Source organism: Centruroides sculpturatus, unplaced genomic scaffold, assembly GCF_000671375.1.
Source record: "Centruroides sculpturatus isolate CEXI.00-Female unplaced genomic scaffold, Cexi_2.0 scaffold1061, whole genome shotgun sequence".
NCBI lineage: Eukaryota > Metazoa > Arthropoda > Arachnida > Scorpiones > Buthidae > Centruroides > Centruroides sculpturatus.
The window spans coordinates 290,026-304,709 of NW_019385354.1; the positions used below are offsets into that span (position 1 = coordinate 290,026).

The window sequence follows — 14,684 nt, forward strand, 5'->3', positions numbered from 1 at the left end:
ATTTATTTTTGTTAATATATATGTATATTAATATATAATTAATAGGCCTATATATATTATGAAGAAGGAATATTATTGAATAATATTTTGTGATAATACATGTATTATATTATGTTGTTAATAATAAATTATGATAATTTATGATAACAATTATCATATTAATATGAGATATATGAAATTTGAATTTAAAAATAGTAACATTACAATATCTAATTATAACAATTATTTAATAATTCTTAAGTCTGTTGAACTTGATTAAATAAAACAGTTTCATAAATGCTGAACAAATCGAATTTAATAAAGATAAAAACGTTGACTAATTACATGCAATTTAAAATTCATATTTTATGCTCAGTTAACCATTACTTAATAATTAAAATAAAATAACAACAACAAAATTATATAAAAAATTTAAAAACTTTTTCATTAATTTAATGATTAACTTAATTGATAAAAAAAATATTTATAATGATCACAGGAAGAGTTATAAATAATTGTAAGTTGTGTTTGGCGTAATCTCTTATAAATTTTTTTATAATAAAATATTATATTATTCATTATTATAAAAAAAAGCTTAATTTGCAGGATAAGGATAACTTTTATTTAAAAAATAATAATAATAAATGCTAATAACGAGTAAAATCTTCATTAAGTCGACTCCACTCGAGATATAACACATGTCCACATTCTAACTTTTAACCATCAAAATTTAATAGAATCAATCTCCAGATACACAAACCACTCTGCAAAATTTCATAAATTTTTGGCAAAGGTACAGGAATTCCAGCTTCAAAGTGGGTGAATAAAATCTTTTCTCCAGGCCCATCATAGACTTATAATGGGGCAGCCAGGTGGTAAAAGACAATCCAATGCCGAAAAATTTCTGGAGTTCTTTGTCCTTCCGGATTTGATCCCCGATTCCTCAGAGAGGTAGGCCGACGCCTTAATTACCTCAGCTATCCAGCAGGACAATCTATAATTTAAACAATGTTCTCTCACCTGGTCACCTGGTTCTCTCACCTTTTCCCCCATGAAATGGGATGGAAATAATATCCAAACTATGTAGAATACTATGTCTGAGTTTAATGTTTTAATATAATTTCATATACACGTATATACAGTAATTTGTAAATGTGATTATAAAATCAATTGTAAAATCGTAAAACAATTGTAATTAAAAACCCCTTGGGGCACCAACTAATGGTTTGATGAGTTTAAAAGGTTTACTTCCGATGAAGATTAATATTCAAATATTCCAGTTTTATTTAAGTAGGATCGTTTCATTCGTGCTTTGGTAAAACATTTTTATCATTTCACAATATATAAAGGTTATACGGGAAATACTGTTAGAGTTTGCAGCGGAAATTTGCAGTTAAATTGGAAAATATTAGATGAGTAATTCGATTGAAGGTAAAAATCGTTTTAATAACTTTACAGTGTTTTACTGCATAAAAAACTTTGTTATATCAAACATTTATAATATAATATCCATGCTAAAGGTTTTAAGAATTCTGAATATTAAATTTAGTAAGCAATTACACGTATACATTCAAATGCGCAATTATTTATCACTGTACTTAAGATTAACCATCCCTTTTCTCATAATCAGGAGATAAAGAATTGAAAAATAGTTTCATATAAAAAGAAAGTTGTTAGTTAATCTTAAAATAAATCTTTAAAGAGAGAGACAAAACTAAAGACACCTTATCCTGCAATGGCATATTTCCTGCAAGGTATATAAGTGTTTTTCAGTAAAGCCGACGATCATTTATTCAAATCTATTTTATCGTTATGTATTTTAGCTATTCAAACATTTCTCTAAATGCAGAATTACAATACGTACTGTATATCCCGTTTTAATATTTGGATAGTCTGTCCACTAATTTTTTGTATAGACGAAGTTTCAAATAACAACATTACCTTAAAAAATTTAATATACAATAAAATGAAACATTATAAAAACAATACATTGAAAATGCCATTCATATAAATATACAGGTGTATACAATAAATTATTATCGTATATACAGTATAATTATGAAATGCGTGCCTAAAGAAGCAACTCCGCTTTACTATAATATAGTTTACTATTATTTGATTCCATCAATAGAGATTAATCACAATCAGAATCTTAAATGTGAATATAAATTGAATTTAAGAGTACTGTATATACGAAGTTAAAATACTGTATGTTTCTATTATATCTGTGTTTCGTATTCACTTCCAATTGATAAAAGTTTATTCGAATATTTGTTCTTAACTAAATAATTGATAAGCAGGTAATTGGTACAACACTACGAGATGAAACACATCTCTCGTAGTGTTGTATCATTCCAAGATAGTGTGAGGTCCCAAACGGAAATCGAAATTTTATGTTAATGATGACGAATATTCGGTGAGACAGTTAAAATGTCATCTTTCGAAATTAAAAATACAAAGCTAGATTTAAGGTACTCCGAAAACAATAAAAGTTCTTTCCCGCCAAAAAGGAAAACGAAAGGCTGGAATTACAAGGGAGAATTTCAAAGTTCGGAGAAATTTTACCGTGGCGTACCGTGGGTGTCAGCCGCCCGAGGCGGAGGAAAATATCGCCCCCCTTATTTAGGTATTTCAATTTAAAAGACCAAAATTCAGTTTTCTCACAGAACAAGCAATGAAAAATTCGGTGGTAGTGCAGCGACCTGTTTAAAATAGTTCTATTGAATATTAGTGGTGTATATGAACGCGAATGAATCGTACAAGCAAAAAAAAAAAAAAAGCCAACAGGTTTCGCAGGAATTCCTCGGATGAAAAAGCTACTAGTTAACCCGGCCAGCCGATTCCCGGACTGTCCGGACGATAGCACTATCGTAGGCGCGATGCAAGTATAGATTAGGATGTTTCAAATTTTTACAAGATATTATTATTATTTATTGTAAAATTTTGCCGCACCCTAAAAAGTGCCGCCCGGGGCGGGCCGCCCCTGCCGTCCCCACTAAGGTACGCCACTGGAGGCGAGAAATCCTTTTAAAATTCGTATTTCAAGGACACGAGGTTCTTTGCTCCAATATTTGTTCTTTTTCTCTAAGAGCTGATCGTTTTCCAAGTTCCGTTATTCTATCTCCCAGATCCGTTCGTTTTTCCAGAGTTGCTCTCTCTCCACGATCTGTTATATCCGAACTTCACGATCATGCAGAAGACTGTCAACGAGGGACCGAGTGTACACATTCAGTGACATTAGGAACTTTACTGGATTCTCTTTTTTAAAAAACAAATATCAAAGGAGAATTGTAACGACAAAAATACAGAAGATTTTGTAAGAATATTTTTATATTTTATTAAACGGGAAAAAGTCAATGGTAAGCCTGTCTCAGTGTGTATGTATATCACGCCCATTCACGATTGTCTCGACCCCTCAATCGCGCACAGTCGCAAACCTTACAATAGCATCACTGTTCACCTAATTCAATTTTACATTAACATCAGCACTTAATTTGATGAAACTCAAGGCAAGATATATTTTTCGTTGTGTAACTCGATTTTAAAATTTTAACGTACATTTGAGAAATCACGAAAAGTTCAAGGATATCCGCGAACCATTCATTTCTACTCAAAAATAAATTTTTAATAGACACTAATATCAATAATTTAAGATTTTCCAAAGATTTCCTTTTATAGATAACAATAGTTCTATACTGTAGTTAAATAATAACTTTTATTATCTTTTTTATTTTAAAATTTTTTCATATGACTACACGTTGACATATGTTTAAATTGCCAAAAATTTCTCTCGACTTGAAGAAAGAGTTGAGAAAAATAATTGGTTTATTAAATACAATAGTATCTATTTGATGGTATTCTGATCACTTTAATTATTCTGATCACTTTAATTAGATAATAATTAAAAATTTAATGTAATTATAATGTAAACAAATCAATTTTAATATGAAATGAATCATATTCATTCCATTTCATGGTATATCTGATGAGTTTTTTTTAACTTTCAAACCTATGGGTACTGAGAGGAAGTTTTACAGGTATCATGTCCATAATGGATTCTGCAAGTCCACAAAGGTATTGGAGAAGGGGCATCCTTAGAAAATTTCTGAAGTAATTTCGTTTTAATATTTGAATATTCTGTCCACTAAATTTTGTATTTTTTACTACTGTATTTTGTAATTTTATGCACCTGTGTACCTCTTATTATGTACCACTTGTGTTACATATTACCACGAGAGATCCTGACTTGAATCCGCATTTCTTACAGTAGTAAAGTAGCACCTTTGCCTACTGTTGTAGAATATGCTTATATACTGTACTTTATACTGCATAATACATTTGATTTTATGTATAAATTAGCATATTTAAGAATGTATTGTACAAATTATTAAGATATAAACAAGGACTATCTTGTTTATATTTTATAATTTCTCAATAATTTATAATTAGCTTATATTTAAATGAATAAATGTGTAGCGAAGAACATGCTCGATATGTAAAACTGGGGTAAAAATTGAAAAATTAAGCATTTTGTGTTATCTTAGTCGAAAGATCATTATCATGCAAGTCATAAATTAATGTACTGTAGTTATATAAGTACAGCACATACGATGGCATTATATAAGTTCATATGATGATATTCTCCGTAGAATAACGTTATGTAATACAAATTTTCTTAAATATATATTTTCAAGGAAAGGTCATTAATGTGAAATTTTTAATTAAGAATTTCTATTATCAAATTTTTTACGATGCTTTTTCTTATCATAATTACGTAGTATCTTCGAAAAACGTTATATTTATCTATTATTTATAGTAAAAGTTAGATCATGACGCTTTACGAAGATATCGCTATTTAAGAGAACGCTACACAGAAGCTTGACTGTATATCTGGCATACGATAATAAATACTGTACTTCCTCGATTAATCTCCCGGGAGTTATTTTTAAACATACTATACGTACTCGCAGGGTTTTTTCAAGGCCAGGATTTATCACCTAGTAACGAGAAGACGAATGGGAAAATTGAAAAAAATACCTTAATTACTCGTTTTCCTATCAAAAACCATTTATTGACTGTATTTATGGATTACAGCTACGAAATTGAAATAATTACTATGTTTCGTGGTTAACCCGAATAAGTGTCTTCCGATTCAGTTGTTACGATTTCGTTGTCGGAATCAGGATATGCTTCCAACTTACCGTCTCCAATTCGAGTTTTTTTAATTATCCTTCTGCTGGCAAGCTGTGAAATTACGAACTCGATCGTGACTTTTCCACATTCAATATTCGACAATATTTATAATTTTACTTTCAAAAAGATTCCCGTTAACCTTGAAATAGAAGTGCTGTCCGACTATAGACAATTTGAAGAGGTAGAATTTCAGTTCAAGTCCTTACCTGCCAACTCTACTGCATTACCTTATAGTATTTCAACATAGATAGAACGCAAGGAAACAAATTAAAATCTTCAGATATATAGTGAAATACTCGTATTAGCAGAAATGAAAAAGAAAATATATAATGTAACAACTATAATTTCTAAGTTTTGGATGGTGAAGTTATTAGTAACCAAATTCTTTTAAATCCTACAATCAAATAAATTTTTTTAAACATAAACGAAAACAACCTATTACTTTTAAAATGTATATATTTTTTAATAATAATATATGGCTGTCTTTAGAATAACTAATATTATTAGATATTTGAAAACTTTGTTAATGTTTAATACATTTTACTTTCTTAATAATATGTGAATTTCCTGCTGGTTCAATCCCTACAATATGCAAACATACATTTGCAACATTATCTTTTTTAGATTACAGCAACAATTTCTCTTCATTTTGATAAGCAGTTCTTTATTATGCTTTCTATTAAGCGGAAATTGGTGAAATGAAATATTTTTGTATTCTGGCGTATAGGAACAACCGTATGAACTGCAAAAATTTAGCATTTTCAACATGGAGTTTTCTCTAGAGAAACAAGCTTAGACGGCTAATGCAAAACTTTGTTTACCCTCCAACACGTGACTTTTACCCAGAAATCCATTCGCTGGGAAAAGCATCCTTTGTAATATGACGTAATTTAAAATTAGGAATTGTTTTTGCAATTCAAAAAAACTATTGGATTCACTCGCGATCAATTTGAGAAATTCTTCGATATGACCCAATTGTTTTACATGGTCCAAACGTTTCATTCTGTAGATACACAATGCGTTCGACAGTAGCTAATAATATCAATGTAAGACCACAGTAGTTACTATAATTAGTATGAAATTTCAATTGATGCGTGACTATTGTAAGTACAATATAAAATTAATCTTTGTTTTCAGCTTTGTCATTGAACTTTGTCAGTTTGTGTTGAGTTTCATCTTCGAGAGCGCCATATTTTTCTCTATCGACTGCATTTAAAAATAAAATTTTCCCCATGCTTTGAACAGTTAGCTTATATCTATAAATATTTGATAATATACCAGCACTCCAAAATAAGACATACAATTATGACCATTTTCGTATTTTAAAAGGATTAACAATCAAGTTTAATTTGCATATATGATTAATATATAAATAAAAGTTAATAATTTATTATTGAATATTCGTAACTTTATTTCATTATTACAAAACCCAGTTATAGAATCATTTATTTATCTAATAGCCGATAATATAATAAATTAATTTGACAGTTCAATGTCAAACACATTAAATCATTATCACTAATTGAGGGAAGGAAGACGATGTGTTGTTACAGATATAAAATAGCAGAAAAGTAAAATATGTGATGAAAAATTATCAAAAAATATTTTACTTATGTTCAAATATTGTATCGTAACTTCTCTTATGCATTTCTTCCTCCATACAATATATTATAGTATATTGCAACAATCTTTCATCCATCTTTTTACTATTATGGAATACTGTATTAATGATAAGGATGTATCTACATTAATTAATGAGAATAAAAACTCATTAACTGCCAAACTAAAAATGTTTTAAAATTTTTTTCTGGCATAAATCATCAATTTATTGTTATCACGTCAGAGAATTTGGCACTTGCTCAGATAGAGGAAGACATAGAGCTACTTATTTCGGTCTCAACTGCAAAAAAAGATTTCAAACTTGAGTTTGTTTTATATAAACATTAACACGAAAGTTGTATACGTTAAATTTTCTTTTGATAATTGTTATTTTATTTGACACATATTTTATTAATTTTTTTTCATGGTTTTCATGGCTTTCGAAGATGGATGTTCCGCGTTCAAGATTGATATTTGTGACTGGAACTTCATTTTGCTTTCTCAAGTCTTATTTTGATACTAGTAACACTTCAAAAATTAAAGAAGAATACACCATTTTTTAGAAAATTAATCTAATTCTGAATTAGTAAGCCCATTAATTTTATATTGTAATCCGAATTATAAAACGTTCCAAACTTATATTGTCCAAACATACCAAATATACTTTGTATTTTATCATATTTTCATTGCATTTCTGTAATTTACTGTAGTAAAAGTATCAATTTTATCAGTGTTACCATTCTATTATTACATTATTACTCTAAATTTCCGAGAATTTTCTTATAAGCAAAACAATTATTCTATCTTACAAGATAGGATAATTGTTTTGCTTATAAGAAAATTCTCGGAAATTTATAATAAACATAATCAGATACTTTCAATACAGTTTAAGAAATATGATAAATAATGGCTGTGAACAGGACCTTTTGGTTGTCCGAATTATTTACATTTTTATGGTCCAAATACGTGGAGGAAAAACATAAAATGGATTTAAAAAACTAATTAATGAATTTAAAGAATACAATTTTAAATAATAAAATTTGACAAAACATAATTTTTCTTAACAGGCAAGAAATCAATGGAATGATTAATGATTTTTAGTTCTTTTCCTACTGCGAAAAGAACTAAAAATTGAAAGGTTACCTTGAACTAAGAGGTTAACTTGAAGAAAGATTGAAAGCGGTAGCCTTTCAATCTTTAGTTCTTTGTATATTAAAACATCGCCTTTGAATCATCATGGATTTGGCTGGGCCCCATAATGGAGGCGGCAATGTGAAGGCCAACATACCAGGAACAGACGCAATAAAAAATTCCTTCAAGCTATCAGCCAGAACAAGAAGCTTCAGCCATCTAGTCATCGAATGGAATATTTCGTAATATGTTTTCTAGTCTCTCGTATATCGAGACGTTAAAATATAGCCATGTCTTATTACAGGAGAGACTATTGAATTACTTGGACACGATGGTCTCCCCTGTAATAAATTATGGCTCTAATTTAAACAAGATGATAAGCAACAATAATTTAGCAAATGGTTACAAAATATATTAAACAGACAGCCGGGTGTTCCAGGTTATTAAAGGATAAGTATACTGCTTTGGAAACCCGGAATGGAGTCTGGGCGGTCGAAAAACCCAAGAATTTTTCATGGGCATTTTTCATTGTCTCGAATATGTCGAACCCCGTCTCTCACCAACCGATTTCCCTAATTATGATTCTGAACTACAATGAGGATAATTGGTTAAAGGCCCTCTATTGCTCACAGGAATGAAAAATTCTTAAATAAAATGAATATTTTAATATATATGCATTTTTCTTTGTTATTTGTATATTAAGCATATAAGCATATAGTGTATTATACATAGTGCCACACACTTACAGAATTAACTAAAAACAATACAAGGAAATGGACAATATTTATAAAAAGTTTGCTCGTTTCTTAACACACGAGTGACACGTTATTTTTACTTTTAATAAAACTCTAGTTTTGTTGTCATAGACTGTGTCGTTATTAAATAATTCCAATTGACAATTTTCAATTCTATTATTTGATGATGAAGCATAAAACTCGAGAAATGATCTAGAAAACATTGCACTGTACATTTTACTAATTCTAGATGATACAGGAAACTGACATACAATAATTATAAATAAAATTTATTGCAAGATAAAATATAATATTTATGAATAAAATTTTATAGGTTAAAATATACTAAAATATTTTGATATTTATAAATAATTGAACAAATAAACTCCATTATTGCGTATTGAAATATAATAAAGTTTTTTGTGAAAAATTCGAACAAGTTAATAAAAATAAATCTAGGATAATTATAAGTAAATCATTCAGTAAATAAAAATAAATTTAGTAAATAATTTTATAAAATAAGATAAGGACAAACAAAGGAAACGTAAATTATCATTTGAATTATAAAATAATATAATTCATAGAATTGTGTCACTTTATAATTAAACAAGTTAATACATAAATTTATAAGAAAATACGAAGAAAACAATGCATATTTTCTTCAATCACCGAGTTGATACAATTCCAATGCGTAGTTATTGCCATTGAAGTACTTGATTAACATAGACAAACCTTATTGCAAGATAAACAAACCATTAATGTTTATAAATGAAAGTATAGTAATTTGGCACTACAATCAGAAAGATATACCAAAATTGCTTTAAAATACAGAGAAAAATACAAAAATTCTTTATGAAAATGCAAAATTCTTCTAGAAAATCCTTAGGAAAGAATGTAAGATTGTAGTTACTTAGGTAATCTTGAATTTTTCCCTACCAAGTTCAAAAACTGAAAACGTATAAATGGAGAGGGAAATGTTATAATGTTTTCTTTTCTTTAAAAAATAGTAAAAAAAATGATATATGAAAGGGCGCTTTCAGAGGTGTATCCAAATACAGTATTATTTTTAAGACGTTAGAAGTAAATTGTAGATAGATCGAAAAAGACGCAAGCAGCTAAGAAAACTATTTACAGAAAGGTATTTAATTCTTTTGTCTCTTCCAGAATACTCTCTAAATACGAATGGGCTCTTTTGTAAGGAGGCCCTTCATATTCTGTACAATATTTACAAATACTTAACTTTCTACTTGCTTGCAATTCATTTTGTAATGTGATTTTTCGGGTAAAGAGCGAATGAGTATTTATAAGTATACATGTCCTAATTTAAGAAAAGATAGATAATACATATGATAAATTTTAGATAAGAATAATTAAGTATATACACTAAAAATAATAACACTCATTTGTTAAAATTGAATATCATTTATTCAAAGGAACAAAAAATAACTTAAGTGTCATATGGTAGATTTAACAATAAATATCCAACTAATTAGATTTTGTAAATCAAAAATTTAATTTTTTTTATATATAATTAATCTTCCTGAAAACTATATAAACAAAAAAAGGATGTCATCAAAACCAGTTAGTTTATATTAGTCATAATATAACTTATATAACAGAAGAATCGAGAACGTTAAAAACATGACCCCCTTTCTGATTGCACTGCAGAACGTCAGTCTTATGTTTCTTTGTTACGTATTTCCATTATGTAATCCATTTTAAAAATTCAAATTTCTAACCGTTTACAGCGTCAATCGTATAGTATAATATTGTAACTGAACTAAATCAAGAGTCCATTTTACCGTACTGCCCATATAATACGTGGTATAATATTTTAAATTAATAATGATATGTAATATATCCATTAGTATATAATAGATACACTAAAATGATTTTATTGTTAAAGATATCACATTAGTAAATTCACTATAGGCCTACTTATAATACACATTGTACACTGAATTTCATTTTAATATACTTTACTGTATAATGCACACACAAAAGTAATTATACAGTTAATTACATAAGAATAACTTGAACTATAGATACGAATTATATTCAAATGCCATATAACATAAACTATATTTCTTAGCTACAGAATAAGTAAATTCAGCAGGCTTATACAATAATATATTGGCCTATATTTTATATAATAAATATTCAATACAATGACTATCCCATACTGAAGTTAATTTATATAATATGTTATTCTAAAGATAAGAAATATATTCGCTATATTTCTTACAATATATTTAGTGTGGCCCAAAAGTCGGTTAACTGAACTAGCAATTTATTATCTTTAAGTTAACTGACTTTTGGTCCACCCAGACTGTTTATTATTGTTTTCAATAAATTAACACATTAATTAAATGATTTTTATTATTATTTTAAATCTTTTTTAAAATATATATATTGTTATTATTATTATTCATCCTTTATTAAGTTGAAGCTTCCTTTTAATTAAAAAGAATTGCATCCTTATTAACTCTAAACAATAGCACTTAACGAGTTAAAATGTCAAAATACGTCAGTTGAAATCATTTCTCAAACTTATTTCGGGTTTATTTATTTTTAAAAATACATTTAACTAAAAAAAAAAGGAAAGAAAAAGAGAAAGTGAAAGTATGCCTTAAGCTATGTGCCTCATTTTAATTATGAAGTGTATGTTCGACATTCTTCATTCTTGCCTTCTGGCAAAAGAACAGTCTGGAGAAAAAGTTACTTGGATGCAATTTTTATCGTATTCAAGTGACTTTTTCTCGACTTATAAGAAAAGAAAACTTATTTTTATGTTAAAATCGCTATTTAGGACACGAGAAACTTTTAGAAATTTGCATAAAATAAACATAAAAACTTACTTCTGTTTTCATATGTTGATCTAGACACTCCAAATTGGAATAAGTAACACCCTCGTTAACGGCTATAAAAATGATTTATATGTATTATAAAGCAAAATAATTTAAAATAAATAAATAAAACGATTATTAACTTACAACAAAGTCTGTAGATAAGTGATAAAATATCATAAATATTTGGCATATTGGATCTTCCAACATGTGATGTCCTTCCATTAGTTTCTTTTGATATAACAATTGTGATCAATAATAAAACACCAAACGTCGCGTATATCCTCGTTTGTGTCATTTTGTAACTGAATGTACTGGCGACTACACTCTTCCCTTTTTATAACCAATTGATTCTACACAGTAATGACGTATAATGACGCTGTATGACGTAGTAACAATTTTTAAAATATTCTATGTTTAAGGGATTGGATGCACTTTTGAATCACACCCGCCATTTATTAATTCATGAATATTTATTTTTAATAGAGATGAAGAGTGTTAGTGAATATATTATTGTAAAAACTATATAATTTATTAAATAATCAAGTCCAATATCTATGAAACCAATCCTTCTTCTCAGATAGAACATTAAGAGGAGGCCAAATTTAGGATGCGAGAGAGGCCATCCTGTTCTCTGTATGAGAATTTTTATATCAGAATCGAATTAGAACAGTTAAATGTTTATAAATATTTATACTTTTTTTATTTATTAATTTTTATTAAGTTTATATATTCTATCTCATAAATATTTTAAAATTAAAAGGTTAAAATACTTGAATAATGTTTTATAATTTCTTTTTAAGGCATAATATCATTAATTAAATTTTTATATATGCAGAATGGCCCAAAAGTCAGTTAAAAATGTTTGTTTCCTCGGTTCCAGTCAAATGAATTCATAACAACGTGTTTTTCTTGTACAGGATTGGTGAAAACATTTTAAATGCACATATAATTAAATACCTAATATATATATGTATATGTATAATACAACAATTTAGTCTTTATCATGGTTAACCGACTTTCGGACCGCTCTGTATTACTGAAACTAAATTAATTTTGAAATTTCAATGAAATTTTAATTTGTATTAGACATCTCCGTACTTAAAAAAATAAAAAAAAATATTTTAAAAAGTATCATAATATTTTAAAGAAAAATTGATTGTTTAATAATATTTGTAAGTCAAAATATTTTTTAAAACTTATCTTTAATTTATAAATTAAACATATAACATTAAATAAAGTTACTTTATATTCAGATAGGGCAGGGGTCCCCAAAATTTTTTAAGTCTTCTTTTATCGACCTCCTTTTTCTTTTTTTGTTTTTGTTAATACAGTTAATAATACAGTATATAAATAAATAAATCTGATTAGCCAGTATTAATCCATAAACCGTTTTCACAGAAAAGATCTACTTACAGCGTGCAAATTTACAACGTCCTGAACTATCATGTACTATACATAACTCACTAGACTAATAATTTTTAATGAACTGTTTACATCAATTGGCCCCGAAAATCCCTTACCGACCGCTTTGGAGACTCCTCAGATAGGGAAAATATCTGCAGGGTCTTCTCTATCTGCTTAATGGCACTCTTTTATATAGGTCTAGATAAGATTATAACTAACTTAATGTTAGTTACTGGGGCTACTTTTTCGTGCGAAAAAGTAGCCCCGGTCCAGCTCGAGTATTTGGAGTGAGCGAACCGCATCAGTTGAGTGGAACGTTGTGTTGTTTGAAATGGCGTTCAGTATTGTGTAGATTAACACACAGTACAGGAACTGAGGGATAAGCATTCGTCGCTACAGATGTCACATGTTACGCCGGGTGTTCCTATACAGAATTCGACGTGCGCAACTGTGTGTAGATGCAACAAATGACTACTACTATCAACTTCTATGTTGGTGATACTAGCAGTTGACATCTGTCTTTATTACTGTATTCTTTTGTGTTTCCACTAAACTACGCATCGGGGCTACTTTTTTCTGCGTCACCCTGTATTAATTTAATCTTGTATATAATTAATACTTAAATATTAGCCTCACTCGAGGTTAAACAAATAAAAGTAGTGCCAGCAAGACCTAGAGAATCTCCTGTTGGCATTTCGTCTTTATATCATATCCATGGTATATATTTTTATGAATTTATATGAACGTCCCTTTATACAGTACTTTATTCTAGTCATGCTTATAAGTAGATTTAAAAATTAATATCCTAATTTGTACTATAATCTATTTATGATAATGTATAATTATCATAAATTAAATTATAATGTATAATTGTAAGAAAAGTATGCCTTAAGCTATGTGCCTCATTTTAATTATGAAGTGTATGTTCGACATTCTTCATTCTTGCCTTCTGGCAAAAGAACAGTCTGGAGAAAAAGTTACTTGGATGCAATTTTTATCGTATTCAAGTGACTTTTTCTCGACTTATAAGAAAAGAAAACTTATTTTTATGTTAAAATCGCTATTTAGGACACGAGAAACTTTTAGAAATTTGCATAAAATAAACATAAAAACTTACTTCTGTTTTCATATGTTGATCTAGACACTCCAAATTGGAATAAGTAACACCCTCGTTAACGGCTATAAAAATGATTTATATGTATTATAAAGCAAAATAATTTAAAATAAATAAATAAAACGATTATTAACTTACAACAAAGTCTGTAGATAAGTGATAAAATATCATAAATATTTGGCATATTGGATCTTCCAACATGTGATGTCCTTCCATTAGTTTCTTTTGATATAACAATTGTGATCAATAATAAAACACCAAACGTCGCGTATATCCTCGTTTGTGTCATTTTGTAACTGAATGTACTGGCGACTACACTCTTCCCTTTTTATAACCAATTGATTCTACACAGTAATGACGTATAATGACGCTGTATGACGTAGTAACAATTTTTAAAATATTCTATGTTTAAGGGATTGGATGCACTTTTGAATCACACCCGCCATTTATTAATTCATGAATATTTATTTTTAATAGAGATGAAGAGTGTTAGTGAATATATTATTGTAAAAACTATATAATTTATTAAATAATCAAGTCCAATATCTATGAAACCAATCCTTCTTCTCAGATAGAACATTAAGAGGAGGCCAAATTTAGGATGCGAGAGAGGCCATCCTGTTCTCTGTATGAGAATTTTTATATCAGAATCGAATTAGAACAGTTAAATGTTTATAAATA

General features: G+C 28.3%; 1 protein-coding gene across 4 annotated transcripts in view; it reads right to left on the minus strand.

Moving 5' to 3' along the window:
* Positions 1-14,348, minus strand: part of LOC111638021 — a 19,145-nt gene extending 4,797 nt beyond the window's left edge. The window contains exons 1-2 of one of the 4 annotated variants that reach the window (XR_002758782.1): positions 11,630-11,822; positions 11,495-11,556 (exon numbers count right to left, since the gene is read on the minus strand). Coding sequence is in view for 3 of the 4 variants with exons in the window: in XM_023383647.1 (XP_023239415.1) it covers positions 11,495-11,556; positions 14,142-14,292 (213 nt within the window). In the remaining variant the exon portion in view is untranslated. Of the gene's footprint in view, positions 1-11,494; positions 11,557-11,629; positions 11,823-14,006; positions 14,069-14,141 lie in introns of those variants that run through there. The other 3 variants (XM_023383647.1, XM_023383646.1, XM_023383645.1) reach the window with 3 other exon arrangements.
* Between the last annotated feature and the right edge of the window lie 336 nt (positions 14,349-14,684).